Source organism: Alligator sinensis, unplaced genomic scaffold, assembly GCF_000455745.1.
Source record: "Alligator sinensis unplaced genomic scaffold, ASM45574v1 scaffold234_1, whole genome shotgun sequence".
NCBI classification, from domain to species: domain Eukaryota; kingdom Metazoa; phylum Chordata; order Crocodylia; family Alligatoridae; genus Alligator; species Alligator sinensis.
The window spans coordinates 415,672-443,066 of NW_005842334.1; the positions used below are offsets into that span (position 1 = coordinate 415,672).

Here is a 27,395-nt window from a genome sequence, read left to right on the forward strand (position 1 = left end):
TCATCTCAGTGAATAATTTGCAACAAATGGTTGTTTTTCCCCATAATAACTAATAGATCACCTTGCCCTGCTCCTGCAGGGGAATGCTAATTTTACTGAACATTTAATGTCTGTGAATACAAAGAGGACTCTACATATAAATTTAGAAGATATCTTCTACTGTCTTCTCACTGACTGTTTGTTAGACCTTATTAAAAATCAAAATGAGATACAAGAGAAAGAAGAAGTAAAGTAATGGGTAAGGTGAACAAATAACAGGTGATCCAGAAAAGCCTGAAATGCATGGGTTTTTTGCTTCAGAATTCACAAAAAAGATTAATTATGCACAGAGTCAATACAATATTATCAGAAGGAGGGATGGGAACACAAAGGGGAAAAAGGAAATAACAGGTAAGAGATAGTGACCAACTATGCTGGTATCTAGAGTCCCTAAAACAGAACTTTTGTCACCGATTTGGAAAACTGGGCTTCAATTGGCTGACTTCAACACACTTCCCCAGAGTAAAAAGAAGCTTTCTGCTGTATCAGCAGATGAAGCACGATGCTGCTTGGTACTGGAGACCATGATTGCACCATTTCTGGTTTAGGTAATATTCCTGGCCCACCTCCTGATTTAGAAGCAGTATATCTGTGTTCATGCTGACTTGCTCCTGGGCTATTTATCTTTTTTCTCAAGAAAGCCGATTAGCTCCCCTGCAGCACCACATTAAGGCAGTCACACGAGACAGATGCAGAAGTGGTGTTGAATACTTCTGGCCTGTGGAGTGTCTAGGTTCCAAATAGGTTGCCAATGGATATTTAGATGTGTTGATAGATTCAAATCAGCCAGGTTTGATACAATCTTTTCTGGAGTACCTAAAACTAGCCCAAACCATCTCTGAACCACTGGGGATTATTTTCAAGAACTAAAAGGAGGACAGGGGAGATCCTAGAGAACTAGGCTCAGAGAAGGGCAGACATTACATCTACTTTAACAAAGAAAAAGGAGGAAGAGAAGGCGGAGACCTGGGAATTATAGACTGATCAGCATACATTCTAAATTAAGGAAGATACTGGAGCTACCTCTTAAACAACACATTTGTAAACACCTACATTACAATAAGGTGACAACAAACAGCCAATATGGGTTTTTTAGTAACAAATAATTTCTAATTAATTTCTTCATTAGGGTACCGGCTTAGTGAATGGGGGAAGCAGTAAATTTGACTAATCTCAACTTCCATAAGGTTTCTGACAACGTTTCACATGACATTGTCATAACCAAACTGAAGAAAAATAGCCTAGATTAAATTACTATAACATGGATATACAACTGAAAGAAAACTATACTGAAATGGTAGTTATCAATATTTTCTGTCAAATTGGTTGTATTAAGAGGGATTTCACAAAGGACTGTCCCTGGTCTGATACAATTCAATATTTTCATAAACAACTTGGCTGATGGAAGAGAGATATACTTATAAAAAATGTGGATGACACCAAGCTGGGAAGGAATGCATGCACTTCAGAGGGCAGGATTAGAATTCAAAATCATCTTAAAAGATTGTAGAAATGGTTTGAAATCCATACAATAAAATTCAATAAAGTACTACACATAGGAAGCAAAAATCAAGTGCACAAATATAAACTTAGGCATAACTGACTAAGCTGCAGTCCTAAAGGAAAAAATATAGGGGTCAGAGTGGGCTGCAAGCTATTGTAGAGGCAAAAATATGATGCTGTCATTGCAAAAAAACCCAAATGTCACTCTAAGTGAAATCCAGAAGAGGATCATGCAAGACATGAGACATAATTATTCTACTATACTTGTGATGGCAAGACTTCAGTGGTAGTACTATGTTTAATATGGGCACCACACTTTAAAGTGCAAACAGGCATTCGTGGGACCCAGTTTATGTGCTGCATACTAAATACATATGCAGCATCTTCAATTTCCACTCAATTCTCCTAATTTTCATAGGGCAAAGACTTCATCTTTTATTTCTGGGGATAAAATTCCTACAATGAGAACTTATGGTGTTGGGGGGAAGATTTCTAGGTTCTTTTCCTGACCTGGTTGGTTTTTGTGTGATCAGTAAAAGTAAAGCAGTTGGGCCAGATCCCAATAGGCTTTTAGGCACCTAAAAGTGATTCGATGGAATATAGCTGCCTAGAGTCACCAGAATCAATCACAACTGACCACTCTTTAGCCTAGAATCACTAGGTATCTTCATTTTGGCCTGAAAAGTTATCCAGGCCCCCTTGTTATTCCTACAGGAACTTGCCTGAAATTTCACATCAAACAAGAGTCATCAGATGAGATCTATTTTCAGCCTCTGGGCCATATTGAAAATGATTCAGAGACCACAGGTTCCACTTTCCATTTCAAACATATCAAGTCCGCAAGCCTCATTTCTCCTCTTACGCTGTTACTAAAAACTGGGTAACACTTTCCCCATCACTTCTGAAGAAAAATATAATTTAGCAGGTCATTTCGAATGTTGCTCCATAGTTCAGCAGCTCTATTACTTTCTGCACCTAGAGCTTTTAACATTTTCTAATGGACCTGCAGCTCAATTTATGGCCAACTTTGAAGATACACACTTTTTCCATTTTAAGCTTAATGGCTGAATAGCAAGAGGTACAAGAGCTGGAAAGCCTTCTCTACCAGCTTTAGATTAAAAACAAATATTAAATGTGAGGCAGGGAGCTTCCAAACTGAAGCTGATATATTTGAAGGGGTCTTTATGCAAAGTTTTGCACTGTGATTATTGCTCTTGGCATCTCCAACTAAACTCATATACAGAAATTACATTTTGACTGTAAGAAGAGTGCAGTAATTACAACGTCAATAGGATAAGATACATTGTGTAAAAAGAGCATGACAAATTGATATGGGAAGTATCAAGAAAGTTACTTTGATGCATATCAATTAACTTATATCAATTAATTAGATTAATTTCCCTATGTTCTGAGAATTCAGTGTTTCCTCCTGCTATCCACATCCCCCTACCCCTTTAACTGGAAAGAAAAGAAGGCATATTAAACTGCTTGAAATAACCAACCTTCAATCCAGTAGAACACTGAAACATGCATAATTTTAAGCACATGAGTAGATTTCACTGACGTCAAGATCTCCTGTTGAGTTTTTCACAGACAGTGTTATCAAAATGAACACAAATGGGAACAGGGAACCACAGCATCTGGCATCTAGTGTTACCAGAAAGAGGTTTCTCCAAGTTCTGGTCAGGAACACCAAATGCCTAGAGTTCCAGGATTCAACACTGAAAACGATAATTATTGTAATTCCTATTTGACAGATGGGCATATACCCAAGACTCCACAACTGATTAGAGGTGGAGCTAGGATTAATATCCAGCAGTTTGTGCTATCAATTCCAAAACCACTAAACAATACTGTCCCTGTGGGCTAGGTACAGAAAATCAAAGAGCCTGAGGCTGAATCAATTCAGTTTTTGCATGTTAATCTAAAATGCACACATTAAATAAAAACAGAAGTGAACGGACATTTACATTTGATTCAGGAAATGCAACCATATACCTGCAGCGGCTCAGGCCAAAAGCCAGGGGGAGCTAAAGCATGGCTCTGTGTTCACTTTCTCCTTGAGCTGCCCCCCAGGTCTCTGGAATTTGCAGTCTAGAATGGCAATAGCAGGACTCTGCAGGGTTGTTCATCACTTTCTCTTCCTGCTTTCAGGTGCCTCTGGGATTTGTAGTCCACAGTTGCAGCCAGCAGTAAGTTTGAGGAGGGGAAAGGGCATTTAACTCCCCTTCCTGCCCCCAGACTCCAGATGGGGTTTTCCTGGAGGGTGGAGCAGTCCCCCTCCCACCCTGCAGACTGGACTGCATCCTGCCCCTGCAGACTGGGCTGCATCCCCAGCCGGGCTTTTTCCCCCACCCCCCTTGTCAGCCAGCCCTCACTGCCCCAGCTAGGGAACAGAAGGGTGGGGCCAGCCCTGCTCTCTGGAGCAGAGAGCACAGCCTAGCCCCGGGCTGCAAAGCATGCTGGGGGACTGTGATTTAACTTGAACCAGGAAGATGTCTGGGACAGAAGTGTCCTAAACTGGTTTGACCCAAGTCAGTTAAGTCTGATAGTACATTCAACCAGGTTTATCTTAAACCAGTTTCAGCCATTTTGAAACTGGTTTATTTGCATTGAACTTCTATTCTGTTACAGGTTTAAACCAGTTTCTGATCACTTAAACCAATTTGTGTGTAACTTCTGTCCCTAGCCCTAAAGTATTTGATGTCTAAGCATAGCAAATTAAAGGTAGTTACCTCATGTGTCTGTGCATGAATGCATGGAGCTTGGGAAATAAGCAGGAAGAACTGGAAGTCCTTGCACAGTCATAGAACTATGATGCAGTTGGAATAACAGAGACTTAGCAGAATAGCTTACATGACTGGAGCACTGTCATCGATGGGTATAAACTGCTCACAAAGGACAGGCAAGGGAGAAGAGGAAAACAGGAGTTGCATTTTATGTAAAAGAGCTCCATGATTGCTCAGAGCTCCAGTATGGAGACAGACCTATTGGAAGTCTCTGGGTTAGGGTCAGAGGGGAGAGAAACAAGGGTGATATCATAGTGGGTGTCTGCTATAGACCACCAGACCAGGAGGATAAGGTGGATAAGGCTTTCTTCAAACAGCTAGCAGAAGTTTCCAAATCACAGGCCCCAGTTCTCATGACCATGAGATGACTGAGTGCAGGCTTCTGAGGAACAAAAGGAAGGAGAGCAGCAGAGTAAGAACCTTCACTGCACTTCAGAAAAACAGACTTTGACTCTATCAAGGAACTGATAGGCAGGAACCCTTGGGAGCCCAGGCTGACGGAGAAAGAAGAGTTGGTTGTTGTCATGACCCAAAAGGCATGATTGTGTGTGTGTGCTTCGGCATCAGAATTATCCACGTTAAGTTGCAGAGCATTGCACGGGAGTTTCCTGTAGCAAGAGGAAACCCCAGTGCAGGGACGTTTCCACTTCTTGTAAGCTTCCTTTTTGTGTTTTAGCTCACTGAAGAGTTCCCTGCTAAGCCAAGCTGGCCTTCTGCCACACTTGCTAGTCTTCCTGTGCATTGGGATTGTTTGTTTTGGGTCCTCAGTAAGGCTTCTTTAAAATACAACTGTGCGGGCCGGGAGCGCCTCGAGCCCTTTTTCGCGCTGCACGCGGGCTGTGGCCAGCAGCCCGGGCACGCGGGGGCGGAGAAGGAAGGCCTTCGCTCTGGAATTAGGCACGGACGCGTATCGGTAGTTTAAAAGATTGTTTTAGCCCCAAGTGCCCACTGCCTTCTGCTGCTGCTGACAATGGATGCTATGCACCATGGGGGGGAGGGGGAGTGTATGAAGGGTCCCCTCACCCTCCACCCTCCCTCACATCCCACAAATGCCACACACACGCACCCTGCCTCCACAACCTCCCCATATATGTCCCTCCAACATACCCTATTGCCCCCCATACACGCAGCTACACCCCCTCACAAGGCCTCTCTACACACACACACACACACCCCACTGTACACATCCATGCACCCCCAACCACACCCCATGCACCCGCACACACAATATACAAAAGTAAGACATGTTTAGTTATGCAATCATCTCTATATACAAATACATATCATGACAAAATATTTTTGTAATAAAATTTAAATATGTTATAGTAGGTGTTTGACTTCTAGTCTATGATATGATTGCTTTCTGGTTCCAAGATGATACCCACCCTCCCCTCCCAAAAGGAGTACTTCCAAGGGGGACAGATGCAAGAGGGTAAGGGGAGGGACTTCCGGTGCCAAAGGTCAGGGGTTCAGGGTGGGACTTCTGATCCCAAGATGGTGACCAGGGGGAAGAGCAAATGTCAAGGGATAGGGCTACCCTTGTGGCCCTTGACAGTTCACCAAAACTTATTAAGCAGCCCTCCAGCCAAAATAATTGCCCACCCCTATCCTAGAGTCAGTCCCCAACAAAGCAGAGTAGCAAGTGCTACTAAACAGGCTTCCTTCCTTTTTGACTGGCAACAGCTGAACTTTCATTTCCTTACTGTCTGAAAATTAATGTAAGTTTATCCTTACCTTATTAATATACAGTACTACTTTGAGAATGCTGCTGTCTGCCATGGAGTAATAAAACTGAAGATAGCAATTCTTGCCAAAGCAATGACACATGGAGCTGTTAAAATAAACTATTTTGTATAATGTGTTATCATTAGCTCCTACCCACATGTAATGGCCTGAAAAAGAAAAGAAAACAGTGAACTATTTCACAAAACATCTTCCCCATAGTCTTTAAAAATAAGGATTACAGTATTCCTATAATTAAAAAGAAAACAAACTATTTCAATAGGAGCGGATTGCCTTGTTCTAAAGTGATACAATGATTCAAATTGTGAGATATCTGACATTTTCTCATTTAAAAAGTTATTATTGTTTGGGCCATACAATGACTTTAACAAGCAAACATTTGCATGAGCTGATGTTATTATTCAAGTTGCAGCAAGAGCAGTTTAGATTAGATATTAGCAAAAACTCTCTCACTAGGAAGGTAGTAAAGCATTGGGACAGATTACCCAGAGAGATTATGGAATCTCCATCCTTGGAGGATGTGTTCTGAGCAGTCCTGTTCTGAGCAGAGGGTTGGACTAGATGACCACCCCAAATGGAAGAAGAGTCTGCTACAGGGATGTCAGTACTCTGAAACCTCATGACAACAACAGGGGATGGAAAAGTGGGAGTGGCAGAAACAGCGTATCACAAACCAAATCAACAATCCAGTGCCACCCACCCCTCACAGAAACACATGTCCAAGCTGTAGCAGAGTCTGTTGATCCCAGATAGGCCTCATCAGCCATCTTCAGAAATACAGATAAGACAATCCTGGAAGACAATTGTTCACAACTGCAAGAGACTGCTGAAGAAGGAGGACTGAATGACCCCTTGAGGTCCCATCCAACCTAATTTTCTATGATTTGCTGATTAAAATCTCTAATAATAGACTGAAGATAAAAGTCTCAAATTGTGAATTGTTCCACATTTGGTTAACTGTCTAAAATTTTCAGTCATTCCATAACTAATCTTTTTGCTTTCTTCTGGAGAGAGAATGAGGGAGAGAGAAAGAGAGAGGTCTGCCTTCCTACTGAAAACACCAGGAGATACAAGAGCTCTATAGCTCTACACAAGGTCTAAAGCTCTGAGCTAAGGTGTCTGCAGCACATTGCCTTTCCATCTAAAACAGGAATGTAATTTGGGCTCTTCTTGACCTACTGACCTCATAAAAGCATTTCTACAGAGGACTAAAAGAATATCTTATATACTCAATGGTTTCTTTTATCTATCAGAAATAAAAACACTAAACATATCATTCTTCATCTAATATAGCTTTTTTTTTCTTCTCATGAGTTATATGATATTTTACTATTTTCTTAAGCTGCTACTTAAGATATTTAATGGCATCCTTGTTTGTTTTCAAGTTTAATGTCTCTCCTTTCACCTTCTGTAAATATTTTGCTTTCAAATTTAGACCTTGTTTTTGGAACATTGTTGCAAACTGCAAAAGAAAAGAAAGGTAAAGAAGCATTTCCTGGAACTGGGTAGCTGTAGATTTTGTGAAAAGGCCTCTCTTCTTGTTACTGTTTTATTACGCATTGTATTCAGGCTTCCATACTGTAATACAATGCTTGCCATCTCTGTTCACACTGTGGGATCTAACCTTGATAAAACAAGGAAATATTATATAAATATTCCAGGATGCCACTTTAATAGAATAACAAAGCATGCATATTTTAAAGTCTGTTAATTTCTGGTAGAGTTTCTTGCACCTATTCCTAAACCAAAGCTAGAACCCCTATAAGCTGGTAACATCACAACAGTATTGCTAGAAAAATAGCATTAAACTTCTAATGCCTCGTTGATTTTAACTTCCTCTTTTCTGAAAACCATTCATTGTATATGCAGTATTTTTTTGTCATTTAACATAAAAGTGACTCTTACGGACTGTTAGTGTTTAATTTAAACACATGAAAACCAGCACATTATTAGTATCATAATAGCGAGGGTCAGGAGGGACCTGAACAGATCATCTAGCCTGACCCCCTGCCACAGGCAGGAATGAATGCTGGGGTCACAAAACCCCAGACAGGGGATCATCCAACCTCCTCTTGACTTTGCCCAAGGTAGGGGCGAGGACCACTTCCCTGGGAAGTTGGTTCCAGATTTTGGCCACCCTAACTGTGTAAAATACTGCCTTCTGATCTCTAACCTAAACCTATTCTCCATCAGCTTATTACCATTGTTCCTTGTCACCCCAGGTGGTGCTGGGAGAAAAGGGCTCTACCTATTTGTTGTTGTACCAAACTCTCTTTAAATAAACTTGATTTTTTTTTTTTTTTGCCTGTTGATTAAGAAAAATCATTCTCCTACAGTCTAATGCAAATACTGCAGTCTTTATTTATTTTAGTTTGATATGATGGTGCTGAAAGCAAACAAACTGGACAAAAGTGCTCATGCATTTCAGGAAAATAAACAAGCATTCACAGAAAATTATTGTAAAAAATAAGTTCTTAAAAACACACACAATTTTTTTTAGGCTCAAGAGAATAATTATCCCTCAGGGAATGGCAGCTGGAAGTAAATGTGTTAACCAATAAGATACATCATGAATTTATTGAATTAATAGTTCGTTAAAATTATTCATCGTAATAGGAATGCGTGAGGATATAAAAAGAGCAAAACTTTGGAGTAAGCAGCTGGAAATCTTCCCTCCTAGAAGTTTTTCCATTTATTCTCTCCCCTCTTACAAACCATCACGATCATATCTGGTAAATGTGGAGGACCAACTACTCTACTACCACCATACATTTCTTCCATTAAAATAAAAGACAAAAACTTAAAATTGGTAAATGCTGTGTATTCACATCTTTAAAATACAATTGTGGATTATTAAAATGAACCAGGTTAGAGGGCATAGTTTCTATATAAAATATAAACTAATTGAAATAAATGTAAAATCCTTAAGCCTACATGACCATGTCTCCATATCAGTCTGCTTAAATAACTCTTCATGAAGTTTTAAATATATTGTCTTAGAATAAGTCTTGCTTGACTTCCAGACCAGTCTCACTTTTATGGAGTTTTCACATGGAGTTCTCTGAAGTGGGAAGATAAGGGGGGAAGAGAGGGTCGAGGCATTTCTGAATGGTGGATCTTTTTGTTAAATTTGAAAATACTGAAGATGAACTGTTTTGAAGTCTCCACCGGGTAGAATCTGGAAGTTTCTGCTAAGCTCAAAGCTTTTGAGCCAAATTATGCATACTGTTCTTAATTTATGTAATGATTCTGTTTTGTGCTTCACACTGCCGTTCTACTGCAGATGAATGTTTTCAAAAAATGTTTTCAGGAAGATCCACTTAGGTTTAAGTTTCAGTGGTGCCACAGGTAAAGGAGTCCTTAACCTTATTCCAGTCATAAGTTTTGTTGGAGATGTTATAGATCCAGGCAGTATTGACAAATACACTCGTGTTATACATGGGTCTGATGATTTTTACAGAAATAAGTTTGCACTGCTTTGTCAACCTCCCAATTGCTCTGGGAGTTAAGTGGACTATTAATACAATGTTGAAAAAAATTCTATTAAAAACGGTAAATATGTTTCAAATGCAGACTAAAACTAATCATGGTAAATGAGGACTTCAAGAGCTACATGCCATGCCCATGTTGACTTTAGTTTTCGGATGACATATGCTAGTGAGGCCTATGGAAGTATAGCCAAGTCAATATATCCAGAAAAGTAATCAACTACAATAACAAATGTGTGTCCTTTCCAGAAAAACAAAATGATTGCTATTTGCTGCCAAGATCTGTCAGATAGCATTGTAGAGATTAATGGTTCAAGCAAGTCTTTTTTTTCCCTTGTCACATTCCTCATAGTTTTCTGCTAAGATAAGAATTGGCCTACTTTGACTGGGCCACCATAGAGATTGTTCTGTTTATGATCTGCACTATTTTATACATTAGTGTCCTCATAGATTTTGGAGAACTTCTGTCTGGCACCAGAGGGCTAAAAATTCATCTTGACATAATAAGGCAATATGAAGGTCATTTTAGCATGGCAGTAGGCCTGCTGAAAGTTGACTCCTTTAACACCACCTACATTAGTATCATTGAATACATTTCAAACAAGTCTCACCCTCTTCTATTTTATAAATAGAAATCAAAATATTCCAATTTCTAATTTGCTGAAGTCAATTAGCAGATGCTGAAATTGCCACTAGGAGAAGGTCAATGTAGACTCTTAAGTCTTTTCTCTAGTCTTCTACTCAATGGCTGCTTAATCAGGACTCTGGATAATGGTCTCCTTCTATGATCACTTGATCTAAAATTTCATTAGTCATAATTAAAGTCCTTGATTCTGAGGCAGAATGTCAAGCAGCGGTTTTGAATGTGATATTGCCAGTAAGTGATCTATTTCTATTTAAAATCCAAACCAAAAAAAAAAATTATTAAAAAACCCAGTTGACAGCTGGACTTCATTTTTCCACCTAAAAATACTGTTGCTACATTCCTTTGGGGCTTCTAGAAGTGTTTTGTTTCAGCAGATAGAACAGTTAGGTTGTTTTATTTTATTAAATGTGGCCCAGATCCACATATTGTGTATATTTAAGAGATATCTTAAGGGTTTTTGATAAGCTAATATTGACAACGATTTCTCAAAATAGTGCCATATCCAGAAATCTTCTTACAGCTGGAATGATCTAAGGTTGGGGAAAAGTAAGTAACTGCCTCCAATTTGAATTTCATTGAACTTGCTGTTTATTAATTATAGGTCTCATATTTTTTACCTGCTCCATTCCAAATATGTGTCTTGCTTAAACGGAGGCCAACTTGTTGAAAGTTTCTCAGAATCTTAGAGCAGCTTATCACATTCATTTTTATCTCTATTGTAAACCTACTTATCCTCTATATATCAAAAGACAGCAGGGGCATGTCTATACCAATGTTTCTAAACCCATGGGTTGTGACCCAAAAGTGGGTCACAAGAATATATGAAAGGGTTGCAAACAAACTTTAAAATGGATTCTCCTTCAAGGAAGAAAAACTTGGGACAGTGGTTTTTCTCTTGCAGGCTGGGCTGCAGAGTTCCAGCCTGCAAGGAACTGCTTGGGCCCCCTCCTGCCCCCCGCTGCCCCACACACTGTGAGGATGGGGCCTGGGGGTGCAGGGTAGCAGGTCAGGAATGAGGGGGACTAGAGCAGTGGTTTTCAACCTGTGGTCTGCATACCTCTGGGAGTCCACAGATTATGTCTAAGGGTTCTGAAAAAGATGACTATGATCAATCAAAAGTATGTGAATATCCACACTTAAAATTCAATCAAAGTCTGGTAATGGTCAGTGTAGCTGGTTTAGAGGGGTTCCTCCTAATGCATGCCTTAGCGCCACTCAGGCTTGGTTGGGATCTTTTTTCCTATGTATTCTAGAATTCCCCAACTGGCTAGTGTGCCTAATTCCCAGGCTTTGATATGTTTGGAGTGGCAGTGAATGAGCAACCTATACTTGCTACTTGGTGGCAGTCAGCTATTATTAGAGCTATCAGCCATAAATTAGTCTAGTCCCTTTTTTGAATCTAGTTATGCTATATATCTCTACTACCTACTGTGGCAGTGAATTTCAGGAGTTAACTACATGATGCATAAAAGAGTTGATTTGCTTGCTAGTTTTACACCTACCTTCTACTAATTTCAGTGGGTTCACCATAGTTCTATTATTCTGGGACTTTGTAATTAACAACTGCCTGTTCACTTTGTCTGTATCCTTCATGATTTTATTAACTCTATCATATCCCCTCTTCAGCCTTCTCCTTTCTAAGCTGAGGATTTCCAGCCTTTTCAGTTTTTCCTTGTATGGCAGCTGCCCTATACCAACAGAGTTTGCTTGTCTTTCTCTGTATCTTTTCTAATTCTACTAAATCTTTTTGCAGAGGCCAGAACTGCACACAGTATTTAAGATGTAGGACCACCATGGATTTGTATAGTTGAAGTTATTTTTCCTCCAGGTGCATTACTTTGCACTTGTGAACACTAAAGTTCATCTGCCATATTTTTGCCTAACTCACTTAGCTTGGTGAGATCTTTCTACAGTTCCTCTCTGGCAGCTCGGGACTTGAGTACATAGACTAATTTGATGTCATCTGCAAACTTGGAGATATCACTGTGCACCCTAATTCCAGGACACTGAGAAAATGTTAAACAAAGCTGGCCCAGAACAGATCCCAGTGGAACCCCATTTTTTAAATCCCCTCCATCCTGAAAAATTATCATTTAGTCTTACCCTTTGCTTCTTATCTTTTAACCAGCTCTCAATCAAGTAAAGCAGCTTCCCTGAAAACCCAGGAATGTAGGGTTTGTTTGTTTTTTAAAGCCTGTGGTGATGAACCGTGTCAAAAGCACTTTGAAAGTCCAAATGTATTATGTCAGTTGGACCCCTCTTGTCCATGTGCTTGTTACCGCCCTCAAAGAACTCAAGCAGATTGGTGAAGCAGAATTTTCCTTTACAAAAACCATGCTCACTTCTTCAGCAGACCATATTTGTCCAGGTAACTGACAATTTTATACTTTTTTATAGGTTCTTCCAGCTTGCCACTTACTTATAGATTCTACCACTTACTCACTCGTTTGTAGGTACCAGGAATATTATGAAAATCTGGAGTCTCTTTAGGCAGATAAGCTCATCATCCTTGGTGACTTTAGTGCTGGAGTTGCCACAGATTACCAGGCATGGCCAGGCATTATCAGAAAAAATGGCCTTGGGAAATGCAACAGCAACAGGCTCCTCCTGTTGAGGAAATGTGCTGAACATGACCTCTTTATCACCATCACCACTTGCCAAACCAGAACAAGATGTCTTCAATGCACCTGCACTCCAAGCATTTATATCTCACTGATTGTGTCATCATCAGGAGAAGAGACAGACAGGATGTCAGAGTGACAAAGGCCATGAGAAGTACAGAATGCTGGACTGACCACAAGCTCATAGTCTCCAAGCTGAATATATGGACACATCCTAGTAGATGACCACATGGCAAAAAAATACCCAAAAAACTCAATGTCTCTAAATTGAGACAAGAAAATGTGAAACAAGCATTTGAACAGCCAATATGAACAGATGAACATTGCAGGGATGGTAGCCCCTTCTGAGGGCATGAAGGCTGCCATGTTTCAAGAAGGTAGGTACAGGGGTGTTTGTGAAACTGCACCTCAAACTGGTCAAAGCAAAACTAATATCACTTGCCGGCAGCGGTAACCTGCTGTCATCCCACATGCAGATCTGGGGACGTACCCCCTGGGAGGAGTCTGGCACAGGCCCACAGCCCTCCAAAGGGGTGCAGGCCCCCAGATGTGCACACAGGATGATAGCAGGCTGCTGCTGCTGGTTGGGGCCAACACCAGCACTGGTTCTTCCCGGCACTCAGCGTGGGCTGCACCAGGCAGACTCAGGTGCTGGTGCTGACCCCTGCTGGCATCAGGAGCATGCTGTCATCCACATGCTACACAGCGGGTGTGCACAGCTTTAAAAAACAAACAAACAAAAAAAAAACCCTGCACTCACTACCTGCAGGAGCAGTGATTGGGGTCTCTGAGGGCTCATGGCAGAGCTCCCCCCATATGTAGCGCAAGGCAGTGGGAATCACCCCCTCCCCACCTGGCACCCGTGTGGCAGCTGCCCCATAGTGTGGGTGCAGCGCAGCTTGGCATGCTGCAAGGCATGGCACCACATGCGGTCCTGGAGCTGGAGTGGCTCAACCTCTCGGCCGGAGTTCCCAGTTTCATTCTCCAGCTCTCTGATCATTCCCTCAGCTCTTCCCAGGGGGTGTGGCCCCCAGATCTGCATGCAGGGTTTCAGCAGGCTGCTGTTGCCAGCTGGGGAAATAGCCCATCTGGAGGCACACGCTGTCATCCTGCATCATCCGGGAGCCCGTGCCCCATGGGATCAGCTGGGGGAAAGATCAGGGAACTGGGAAATCGAACCAGGAACTGGAGGAATGGTCAGGGACCTGACCATTCCTCCAGCCTCTGGTGTCAATTCCCCAGCTTTCTGCTCATTTCCCCAGCTCTTCCTGGGGGGCACAGGCCCCCAGATCTGCGCACTGGGTTTTAGCAGGCTGCTGCTGCTGGCTGGTGCCTGTGGCAGCACCGAGTAATTGCTGCTGGCCCCAGCCTGCGGCAGCAGCCTACTGAGAGCTGTTTCGAAAACTTTCATTTCATTTCAATTTCACTGTTTTGAGCTCAAAACAAGTTGAAACAGCTTCAAAATGAAACATCTGCTGAAATTTCACACAGCCTTAGTGGGCTGCCCTGGTGGGAGCAAGTGGAGCTCAACCCCATGTGGACCACTATGGGGGAAGCCACAGGCTGGATCCAATCAGTTGGTGGGCCATATCCAGCTCACGGGTCATATTTTGCCTACCACTGTTTTCATATGGGGGTCAGATCAGTGGTCCCCAGTCCTGATTGGGGTAGGTTCCCAGCTGTTTGGGTAGGGAAGAGGCAGGGTCTGGCAGTTCTGGGTCAAGGTCTACACAGATCAAGTGAAACCCAAATCTGCCAGCCCCCAGCACCTCTCTCCCCTGACAACAGGGAATCCACACCCACCAGCACTGGAGATCCCTGACTTGTCCCCTGCACCAACACTGCCAGCTACCAAGAGGATTGAAGACCCCAGACTCACCTCCCTGCCACAAGGACATGCAATCAAGCTCTCCAGGAATGGTACCCCCTGCCTCTCTAACTAAGAGTTGTTTTAATTTGTGGTGGGAGGTAGGGAGAGGGGGAACTTGTGACACCTCAAATGCAATAAATGAAATAATTTAGGAAACTTTGAGGGGGTGGGGAAGTACTTTTTAAATGATGTGGCCATACCACCCCCCACCTCCATTCACCTTATGGGATAGTCACTATTAGTTACTTGAAAAGAGAGGTGTAATGAATGTTGTTTGTTGCTTTTTCTTTTAACCAAGGTATAGGGGTTGACTTGATTTGGTTTTATAATATGTAAAAATAAAACTTCCAGAGAACTGGCTTATATTGTTTCTAATTAAATAAGTATCTTCTTTGATGTGGGAATGCAGAGTGCTGCAATAAGAAGAGAAATAATTATAGCAGCCATGCCCAGTGTGCCAGAAGCTGGACAAGAAACACAGTAAGGATAGAAGTTGTAGGGTTAGAGAAGAAAGCAAAATATCTGAGAATTTCTATTGTTAGGTAAACTAGCAGGAAAAGTAACAAAGCAAGTGACTAAAAGATAGCACTTGGGAAATGACCTTTTAAAAAAGTCAGCTAAGGTTAGAGGTTTTTTTAATTACATTTAAGAATACCAGGAAAGGAGGGTTACTCAAATCCTATAAGCAATCCTTTCTTTATAGATGTGATTGTCTAGAGCTGTTTTTCATTATTTAATTTGTTACCCTTTCCTATTTAGGACAGTGGAAGCTTTGATCAAAAACAAATCAAAATAAAAAAAAAATCCCTTCTATTTGCAAGTTTGAACATTCATGCAAGATTTTTGAGCTTTTCCTACATTTTTTCTGGCTTTAAGCATTTTAGTCATTAAGCTGACCTTTGCTTTTCCTTTGTAGTTTGAATAATTAGCAAACATGAAATGCTGCATAAGTGTGTGTCAAGGAGAGATCAGATGTACCAGTTCAGGATTTTGGCTGCCTTCCAACATTTCTGAAAATTTTATATTTGTAATTGTTTTTCTTTTGTAATGTGCTCTATGTTATCTCTCCTTTATGATACTGAAAGATTTTAGAAGTCCAAGCAGTTGTTGCATTATAGTCAGGCTACTTATTTGACTATGTATATTGTTTGTACATAGTTACCTATATATAATGTATATTTACCTAAGGAATGATATCTAGATAACTTCATTATAGGAATTTCCAAACACGTTCATTTCCAATAAATGTCACTTATGGTATTAAGTCTGATCTGACCAAATACCCAACACTATCTTGTCAAAGATCACATGAAAAGGCAGAAAGGATATCGCATCCATGAGAGAATGACCACCCGCTTTGGTCAAATATTACCATAGAATTGTTTACAGACACTACTGCTGCTTACAATATTGTTGTCAGGGACATTTTCTGACTTGATAGACGTGTTAAACCAAGATTCCTTCACTGCCACCTTTCCAGGTGGAAATGGAAGATCCCATAACACAACTACAAACAAAAGGGAGGAAGGAGCCTCCGGGGCTGTCAAATCCAGTCCCTTGCACTTGCAAGTAACCATTAAGTGAAGAACTCTCCAAAACTGTGGCTTGAAACTTTCACATGTAATTACAAGGCACACCAAGAACACCCCTGGTATGTAAAAGTATGGGAGTGAAAGACACTGCCAATGTCCTGCTACTGCAATGACAGGGAAATAGCTGATTAATATCATGTTAAAAAAAAGTCCTAGGAAAGGGACTATTTTCCACGGTAGAGAGGAAAGCAAGAACCTAAACAATCCACGCCTAGAAGACATTCAGATCTAAATTTACTGATACAGCCCTGAGCAGAAGAGCAAGATCCTCTAGGTAGGAACTTTTTTATTCTCTAAGTACTACCAGGAGCATCAATGCCACCCAGTAAATTAATAAAAATATTAATCCTAGTTTCCTATGCAACATCCCTTCTACTCAATAAGACCATGTGCATATAGTAACTGTATTTGCCTACAAATTCACTTAAACTAGAAGCATCTTGATTGACATAAAGCATTGAAAACTTGCAACTGACTCCAAGCAAAGCAAGAGACCCAAAGTACAAACAAAAGAACCCTAAACACATTTATTTCATCAGTACTGATGATATGCTTTGCATTATCTTTATGCCCAAAGTTCACTTACCAATAGAGGTACTAACAGTCCTCAAGAGATACATCACAAATGTTACCATTCACAGTAAATGCTATGTAACTTCTTTGATCATAATCCCAAAAGAAAAGTAAAGAAGTAGATGGGCACAGAGACTCTATTCCATCTAAAAATGCATGTATTTTATATATGTTAAGCTATTCAAAAGTCTTTATCAATATACTGCAAAAAGTGCTGTAAAGAAACTTCGAATTGCCAGTGCTAAAGCTGTACTTTTGGTTAGGGAATCATAAATGTAGTCATTTTCAGACAGTTTTTAAACAGTATTAATTATTCAGATTAGCAAATGTTTATGTGCAGGTCTTCTGAAAATATCAAGTGATATCTTTGCATAAAAGACTGAAACAGAGCAGTGCTTTACAAATAACATTATGGCAACAAAAAGACACTGCCAACAAAAAGAAGCTGGAGGGATTCCATTTGCCAGAGAATCCTGGTGATGTAGTTCTTGCCTACCAGTAGGACAAAACATAATTGGAGTGGTGTAAGGTTTGATTTGCCAATCATCAGTTTATTTGGAAACTTTTAAATAAATATCTTAAGTTTATCTAGAACATGCACTGTTCTTGTTATCCTTTCTTAATATGTAGAAATAAAGGGTAATTTAAGTATGAAATAATGCATGTAATAACTTTTCATGCTTTTTAATTCTATTTTTATGAAGTGTCCCTCTCACTTTCTAAAAAATATCAGTCTTAAATGACAACTACTAGCTGTGTATAACAATGTTCTTACCTTCAGTATCTTTGCTTTGCTCTCTCAGAGGACTTGAATTGGAGGGGATATTATGTCCTGCTTTCACGTGTGCCCAGGATGCGTGTTCAAACGTTGCATTGGAATTCCAGTCACACATGTCAAATTCGAAACTGCAGGCTGGCTGCACTATACGGCAATGGAAAGTAATTGTTCAGTTTCTCCTAAAGTCATTATTTATAAAGGCTATGTCCCATTAGAGGTGCATGTTCATTAAACTACTTGACAGTCCTTCTGCCTCTGATTACCTCACACATATCCAGGCTACTAGTGAGTGTAGATGATATTCAAGGCTGCCATCTTTAATGATATCACTTCAAAAAGTCAGTCCCTAAAGATGGATGACTCTTTCAGAGCAACATACTGCTATTTATATTAGCCAATCATTTTCTACCTCTGTGAGTTCACTTAGAGAAAGAAAGTTTTCAAGCACTATCAATCATTTCATCAAACATGACACGTCACAGAGAAGGATAAACAGCTATTTCCTGTAAGTGGTTAGTACATAAAATCAGCCATAAGTAGCAAGTTAAATAAATATCTCTATGATACAACAGAACATTTCAGTTATGCATTCAGAGGTGATACTGAATGCAGTATTGCATAGGTTTGTGTGTTTGTTGCACCACAAGAATAAAATCACTCACAATATTATGAAGTTTCATTTGATAGCAATTATTAAAAATCAAGATCTTATGGGCACAGTAAAAGGCCAATATTTTCCACTAATTGACACCTTATGATATCTAAAATACCACTGACCATTCCTTATAAATATATTAAAACCTTCTTAATGGCAACAAAAGCATCCCAGAAATAGCAAGCATCTCTGAGCTATATGCAGAATGAGAATTTGGTTGATGATGGTACATGATAGGTGATTGTTTATCCAGTTTCACAATTGTTTTAATTTCATTCTCCTGAGAGTTTTCTCTTAATTTTTCATGAAGGCCAGTTCTTCCCCTTCCATTACAGAGACAAATTTAAGGATGAAGGTATCCCTTCAGGCCCACATGGTTAATTTCCAAAGAATTTCAGAGGACTGAAAAGTCCCCAAAATGTCTCAATTTTGGTACCGTGCAAGAATTCTAACCACACTGAACCTTCATACACTAATGAAGATGAAGAGCACTTTGATTATTTCAGTGTTTTTCTTAAGATAGTCCATGATTTGAAGTGGCCGATTCCTACAACTGCATCATGGTTAATGCAGGGATACAAACCTCATGGTGCGCCCTGCACTGGATCTGGACTTCGGGGCTGCTCTCAGGGTGAATCTGGCCCTGGGCCTGGAGAAGGGGCAGTAGCCATATCTACCGCAGCAGTGGCAGGGTGGCAGTGGTGGCTACTATGGCAGCAGCCACAATAGCAGCAATAGCACAAGCGGCCATGAGCTAGGCTGCTCGCAAGCAGCGGCAGGCCAGACAGCTGCAAAGTGACTGAGGACTGTGATGCACATCCCTCACTTGCCCACCTGCCACCAAGGGCTATAACTCCCAGGGCTGCACAGGCCCAGATTCTGAAACAGGCTGTGCCCATCCCTGACCAAACCCCCCAACTTCCAGTAGCCTACTGGTAACCCAGAGGGCCAGGTGGAGAAGCCCCCTGGGCTAGATTCAAACAGTCAGCATCAGTTATGCCACTTCTTTACATAGAGAATGACTGGAATGATTGCACGTAAAGGAGCTGTAAAGTAAAAACTGTAAAAGGCATTAAATGTAGAATAGTTATCCTGTTGATGTAAAGCTACCCAAGCCAGTTTTTTATGCAACCGCATTACTTCCTGCTACAGCCTGGCTGAGTAACAGACACGAACAACCTTCAGAAAAATGGGCTGCAGTTCAACATTTTAACATTTATTGTTTTAATGGTGATGTTAATGTGAGATTGTTACGCATAAGGACTATACAGCCTGACCCTACATAAATAATCCATGCAGCTTCAGAAATAATTTGAATGATCCAATCCTATTAAAAGAAAAAAGAGACTTAAATTGTGTTAAATATCGCTAATGTTCTGATTGCCACAGAATAGTTTTGTTATGAAATCAGAAACAACTCTATCTTAATTCCTGGATATTTCAACATTTATGAATAGAAAGTTAAGGGCAAAAAAAAAATGTATCAACTGAAGGGAAGGTGATAGAATTGCTAAGAAGGAGCTCAGTGGATAAAAGCAACAAGATATGACCTTTTTTATCCCAATGGTGAATGAGCAGGAATAGTGGGAGCAGGAGAGCTTATACAGGCAGTGAGGAAAGTGTGTGTGGATGGGGTAGATCTAGCGGAGGCAAGGCTGCACCCCCCTTTTGGAATGAAAAATACAGTGGGAGCCTCTAGGGACATTTTTAAGGCCCTCCTCTCCTTTCTCTTTGGTGCTCAGAGGCACATCTCTTCCCTTTGCCTTCCTGCCCTCACCCCCCCCCCCCCCCTTCCCTCCTTTTCCCCCCTTGCCTTCCCCCCCCCCCCCCCCCCCCCCCATTGCTCCTGCTTTCCCAGGAGTGAGAGAAGCTCCAGAGCCACCTCTGCCTACCCCAGCTGGGCTATGTGGGGCCTGGGCTCACTTGGAGACAGGAACAGTAGCAATACCATAATAGGGAAGTAGTTTTCCCCCTCCTTGGCAACCAGGCATGGGGAGAGGGAACTCCCCCTCCATCCCTGCTGCCACTGTCCAGGCCCCATTCCCAGCTGAACCCAGGCCCTGTACAGTCCATCTGAGATGGGCAGGAACAGCTATACAGCTTTACCCCACTCCCAGCTCAACAGTAGGGAAAACAACAGCAGCAGGTGGAGGAGGGGAGAGGATGTGCCTCTGAGCACCAAGGGGAAGGGAGCAAATATTCTCACATGCTTTAGGGACTTAAAGAAGTTCCTGAATGCTCTCCTGGTGCCTGCACTGCTGATAGGAGGCAGAAGTCTGACAGCAAGGAGGTGCAGTGTGGGTTATTGTCTGCGCTTCCTCCCCACACACCCTACAATGTTTCGTCTACATACAGCCTTGGACATGATTCCCAGGCTAAATAGCTGGGTACCTCGCTTACAGCCAAGCCTTCATATGCCCAAATCTGGTAAGCAAGCTCAAAGCCCATGTAATACACATGATGGTGCTGAGACTAGCAGCCAGAGCCATTTTCATTAAAAATATCAAGGTGCTGTGCTGCACCAGTTCTGTTTCTTTCCCTCATGTTTAGAGTCCTCACCCAGGATGTGGGAGACCCAAATGCTAGCCCCTTCTCAATCTGAAGGGGTTCCAGCTCACTTTCTACTTTCCAGGACTTTAGGCTAGGTTGGGTTCGGAGCATTTTGATCCCACTCTTTCTAATCCATTGATCAGTACCTTTTCTTGGAGAGTGTCTCAGTGAACATTGCCCAGTGGTTATTTAATGCAAAATGCATACAGAATATTAGTAGCAGGGATCAGAATCCACTACCATCGCTAAGCCATGGAGCCAAACTCCCCTCTCTGACCTCAGGGAATCAGCTTCAACAGGAGGTCCTAGAACCCAGGTCTTCTACTACCAGCCAGGGTTTAAAGGGAAACAAGGAGTCAAGCACCTGTACATAAAAAGAAAATGAAGATATCTAAATTTATAGGTGGGGGGAGTGAGGAAGAGGGGGAAGTCAGATCATGAATCCCAGTTTCAAGTGCACATAAATCCAAGAGTGAAATAAAACTTCACATAACCTCTTGCCTGAGTTAGTCATCCTACTGCCTTGGATAAGCCTTTTTTTTTTTTAATCACATATCTACAGCCTAAATAAAGTATATTATACATTATTTAAAAAGCATATTCATGAGCACAAATGTAGAGATGCAAAGAATGGCTGGTACTCTGGGGACTATGCCAGGAAGCGTTCATTAGAAATTAAAGTTGTACCATGATGCTAAAACTAGCATCCTTTTAGAGCTGTTTTGTCCTGCTGTTTCAGGGAGGCTAACACAAAAGGCACTAGAACTTAAACAGTTATTAACTCAACCTTCTATTTAATCATCCTAAAAAGTTCTACAATAAAACTTATTTTCTAGGAAAAAAATTAAGACCCTTACTCTTGGCTCTTTTGTGCCTGTGAGCAATTCAGATGTCATTTTAACAAGCTGACTCCTTCTGCAATATGCTTATATATTAGGATGAGATAAGAAATAGCTCCTGTTTAAGCACAGTTTGATGTACTGTGTACTTCTGGAATAGATCAGTTGGTATGTTATGCTTTGTACCAAAGTGGCTGACACCCAACATAAGTAAATCTAAGCGTTAAACTCAAGTTGATTAAAATACTATTTAGTTTTTGTTCCATTCTTTAATTAGGCTTTCTTTGAGAAATGGGGTATTTGGTTCATGCATTTCCTTTTGTTATTTTTTGAAGAAACTGTTTATAAAAAGACCCAGGAAATGTGTGGGGAGAGACAGAAGCAGGAAGACAGACACCTTCAGAAATCACTTAAGCAAAAGCCTGCTGGTTCTGGAACCACAGAAACAAATGATCATTTATTTTCTCTAAATCTGTCCTAATATCTCACCTCACCTGCAAGATATGATTCAAGGGAAGAGCTGGGGATAGGTTGAAGAGAAAGGGAAAAAATCATATTTTCTTCTGCATACTTGACTGACCAACAGTTTGAAATTCAGTCTTGGGAAAAAACCATATTGCAGAATAGTCTCAGTTCACAAATAAATAAACGAAAATTTTTAATTTGGTTCCCACACTTAAGTAGCCTTGCTGGGAATCTGTTACAAACTAGGAAATCAATGTGAATTCTGGAATGAAAACAAGTACACCCATCTTTTGACAATGTTTCTACAATTCCCAAATGCAGGACAGCTGAACTAAAGACAAGTATAACAGATGAAGTTTAATTGCCTGAAATTTAATTTTCCTATTTAGCTAGATGTGTGTCCTGTGAAATAAATATAAATCTATTAAAGAACTGTCTCACTCTCAGGATAACAGTAACAGCATCTATAATTGCTCAGCACTCTAAAATATTAATCAGATTGCATATCAGCTTTACAGGTCTAATCCCCTTGCCTTCTCAAAGGAGCTTCCTATTTTGGACTATACTGCATAAAACAGCTTGCAAAAGCTTAGCGTCACAGGCACATAAGGCTGGAAGGGACCTCACAAGGTCATCTAGTCCAGACTTCTGCTCAAGGCACAAGCAACCTTAACTAAACCAACCCAGTCAAGTGTCCATCTAACCTACGCTAGAAAGCTTCCAGGGATGGAAATTCAACAACTTCTCCAAGAAGCCTGTTCTGATGCTTAACTACCCTCATAGTCAGAAAGTTCCACCCACATTCCAACCTAAATTTCTTCTGCTGCAGCCTGAGGCCATTGTTCCTAGTCCTGTTCCCTACAGTCACAAAAAAGCCCATCTCCATCCTCTCCATAATCACCCTTCAGGTATTTTGAAGCCTGTTATTAAATCTCATCTCAGGTCTTCTTGTCTTCAGGCTCTTTCATCCTTTCCTCATAAGTTCTGCCTCCCAGGCCCCTACTCTTTTTTGTTGCTTTGCACTGGAATCTTTCCAATCTGTCCACATCCTTCTTGAAGGGTGGGGCCCAAAACTGAATACAGGACTCTGGTGAGGTGAGACCTCGCCAGTGCTGCACAGAGAAGAATCACTTTCCTTCATCTGCAAGTGACATTCCTATTAATACACGCTGTTAGCTTTTTTTTTTTTTGCAACAAAAGCACACTGATGGCTCATATTCAGCTTAAGACACCTTAAGGTATACCATAACCTCTAGGTCCTTCTCTGCACTACTGCAGCTTAGATGGTCATTCCCCATTCTGTATTTGTGCATGCAGTTATTCTGTTCTAATTTCAGGACTTTGCATTTTGTCCATGTTGAATCTCATCTGACTGAATGCAGTTCATTTCTCTAGTCCATCTAGGTATTTCTGGATACTAGCCCAACCATTCCGAGTGTCTACAACTCCATACAGCTTGGAGGCATCTGCAAATTTGCCAAACATACACTCCATCCCATCATCCAAATCATTAATGAAGATTTTGAACAATACCAGGACAGACCCTGGGGAATCTTGGGTCATCTGAATCAAATATTACATTGCAGATGAGAACATGTAACAGTGATACAAGGTAAATTCAAAAGGCACTTTTACATGTGCTCCTGGGGTGGTGGGAGGGCTTTAATTAGAGCGACTCTGAGAGCCACTCTAATTAAAGCACCCACAGCATCTTGTGTATCAGCGTCCCCACACTTCAAAATGATGGCAGGGGTGCTTTAACTAAAGCACGTTGAATGAGCTTTAGTTAAAGTTCTCCCACGACCATTTTGAAGAGTGGGGACACTGATGCACAAGATGCAGAGGCTGACTGGAGTGTGTGCTAATTAGCATGTCCCAGCAGACTCGATTAATCAAGTCTACTCTGATGTGCTGTAACTACAGTGCATTGTAGCAGCCTCCCCACACATGTATAGGCACCCAAAGAGCCTCCAACTTCAGCTGTGCCACAACCAAGTTGTAACATAAGAGTGGGCTATCAAATCTAAACCCCTAAGGTTGCAGACAACCATTTATCCCAAGAGTCCTGAAAAATCATTCACCCCTATACCAATACACCATAATCATAAAGTATCTTATGAAAACAAACCTGAGAAAATCACTCACACATTACAACATACTACAGATAAGAGTTACCCTGGTATTGCCTAAAATTCGGGTCATCAATATACGGGCCCAATGCCCTTGTATAAATTAAAGCAATCTTGATCATGCTGTATCTTATGCCAGCTGCTAATGGTCCTGGTCTTGGCTCCTTTTCTCTAGCAATGCCCTGAGCCACTGAGAGGGATAATTGCCTTAGTGCGATTCTGTGGTGGTATAAAGGCAATAGAATGTTTCCGTGCTTGGATGATTCCTTCCCATGGCTGGCTGAACTGCCTTTATGGATACCTGGAGACAAGAACAGCACCAAGTAACCCCAGTCTAGTTGTGGTTATGGTCATAAAGTTTTCAGATATTCATGCAAATCCTGTAAGGCATTTTTTTCTGGTGTAAGTCAGCTGTACATCTTTCTCTTAGCTGGCTGAAAACATTAATTCTCTGGCCAGGAACAGCAGATCGTTCCTGCTCATTGAAGTCTTTGTGTTATAATAGCTACAGAATGCTTTTAATGCATTTATACTATACTGATTTTTTAAGCATTTATTATCCCTCTTTGTGGTTGCGTTTATATAATCTGACAGCTGATGGGTTGGAGGAATGAAAAATATAAACCACATAGAAATGATTAGGGAGCGGAGAAATCTTTTGAGCGCAATTTTTGTGAGGTGGGGTGGGGTGGGGTGAATTGTGCCTTTAAATTAAAGGGAAAGAATTGTTTCTCTGATTAAAAAAAGCTTCTTACCGAATTCTGGAAAACATCCTTCACTGAAAGAAATATCATCAACAGCGATGGTTTCAGCTTGTCCCCGGGTCTCAAATATCCCTTGAATGATAACCTGCACAAGGTTTAAAAGCAAGTTAGGTAAAATGACAACTATGTTGTTTTGATATTCCAGAGGATTCATCCCCGACAGATCTACTGATAGATATTAAACGGAACAATCATCCATTAATTTGTCTAGTCCCTTTCTGAACCCAGCTATACTCTCTGCATCTACAATCTCCTATGATAGTGAGTTCCACAAGTTAACTATATGCTACATTTTAAAAAGTACTTTCTCTTGTTTCTTTTAAACGTGTCCAATTAAATTTAGTGGGTGCCCCCCTGGTTCTAGTATTCTGGGATTTTGTAATTAATAGTTCCCTCTTCATTTAATCCATACTTTCAATGATTTTATAGACCTCTATCATATCCAACTCCCCCTTCCTCCCACCCCAATCCTCATCCTTTCCAAACCAAGGAGTCCTAATTTTTTTTAGTTTTTCCTCATATGGCAGGTGCCCTGAACCCATGATCATTTTGGTTGCTTTTCTCTTTGTACCTTTTCTAATTCTGCTACATCTTTTGGATATGCAGAGAGCAGAACTGTACATGGCATTCAACATTTGAGTGCACCATGGATTTGTAAATTGGCACGATCGTGTTTTCCATTTTGTTTTCAATTCTCTTCCTTATGATGCCAAACATTTTATTAACTCTTTTGGTCACTGCTGAATATTGAGCTGATGTTTTCAGAGAACTATCTACAATCACTCCAGGGTCTTTTTCCTGAGTTTTAATAGCTAAGTCAGACCCCAACAATGTGTACATTTAGTTGAGGTTATTTTTCCTCAGGTGCATTACTTTGTACTTGTCAACACTGAGGTTCATCTGCCATTTGTTTGCCCACTCACTCAGCTTGAGATCTTTATGCAGCTCCTCACAGTCAGCTTGGGATTTGACTACCTAGAATAATTTAGTATCACCTGCAAACGTGAAGATTTCATAGAGTACCTCTCTTCCCAAGTCACTGATAAAATTGATGAACAATACTGTGTAATTTCTATTGGAGACAAAGGAGCTCAAATCATGCAAAAATTTATCCTGGAAGATTAACATCCTGGCTTCCTCTATTTTCTGTAGCTTTTTTCAGTATAGCCATATACCCTAATCACATGTAAATCAAGAGCTAAATTGGCTCCAAACTAAAAGCCCCACATGAAACATAATAAACTACATTATTTTCAAAACAACAAACTTTGCATCATAGTAGCTGAGGCAAGGCAGATAAGTTGTTTTTGAATTATCAAAGCCCATTCTTCAACCAGGGTCTGAAGATAACAAAATGAAGTCTTTTTCAGTTTTCGGAGTTTACCTCACACAGAGATGGAGCATTAGCATAGTAGCTAATACTATTCTAGCCTGAAAACATTTACTACAATATGTAAAAAGAGTGTCAAGCTGCAGCATGGGAAGCAAATATCATCAGCTGCTCTTCTCTACTGCATCAGAAATAGTTTTCTCCCATCAAATTATTCTGTACTCTTGGATCTGTGTTAAAGTGGGGACAGATAATGAACGAACGTATATGGCAACACAGAAGCAGGAGGAGGAATACCAGCCAAGACTTCAATCTTCTACATAGTCATCCCCTATCCCCCCTCCCCCCTCCCCCAATCCAGGCACCGAAGTGCAGAGAGCAGGGGCTGTATGTCTACAAAGAGGTCAGCAGGGAGGAAGTGACTGGAAAACAAAGGTAGGGAATGGGTAGAGCCTTGGCTTCTTCCCTATCCTGCAATACAGGGGGCGGGAGGTGGTGAGAAGGGACAGGGAGGAAAGGAAATAAGTAGGACCATTCTCCCTTATGAATAACATACTGAAGAAAAGCACAACTAGCAATTGTGGAGCAGCTGCCTCTTCAGAAATAAGAATATTGTCAAGAAACAATGCCATCTTGTGAGCTTGTACTACCAGTAGCTGAAAAATTGCAATAGAGCCAAACAAGAAGAGCCAAAGAGTCCCAAAGAAATGCATTTTAGTTAAATTCTGAAGTTTGGCAGGTGCACACTGATTTTGACACTTGATTTTATTTCATTTGAAATGTTTAATTTGTTGTAGCACTGTACCATTCATTTTGATTTATAATTAAATATACATGATATTTGTTAGGGCTGTGCAAAGCTTCGGGTGCTGATTTGATTCAGAGGAGATTTGGCCCAATTCAGTGGCTGAATCACCAAATCTGAATCAAATCAGGGGACCAATAAAAAGGTCCAAACAATTCGAAGCTCTCAGAATTGATTTGAAGGGTTTTGATGATTCGGGCAGTCCCTGTCCACTGC

General features: G+C 40.9%; 1 protein-coding gene across 1 annotated transcript in view; it reads right to left on the reverse strand.

Annotated features, from left to right (window-relative positions):
* The window catches only part of MALRD1 (MAM and LDL receptor class A domain containing 1), a 455,974-nt gene that overhangs the window by 400,181 nt on the left and 28,398 nt on the right, over positions 1 to 27,395 (reverse strand). The window contains exons 5-7 of the mRNA XM_025210089.1: positions 25,036 to 25,129; positions 17,640 to 17,786; positions 6,066 to 6,223 (exon numbers count right to left, since the gene is read on the reverse strand). Coding sequence (XP_025065874.1) covers positions 6,066 to 6,223; positions 17,640 to 17,786; positions 25,036 to 25,129 — 399 coding nt within the window. The remainder of the gene's footprint in view (positions 1 to 6,065; positions 6,224 to 17,639; positions 17,787 to 25,035; positions 25,130 to 27,395) is intronic.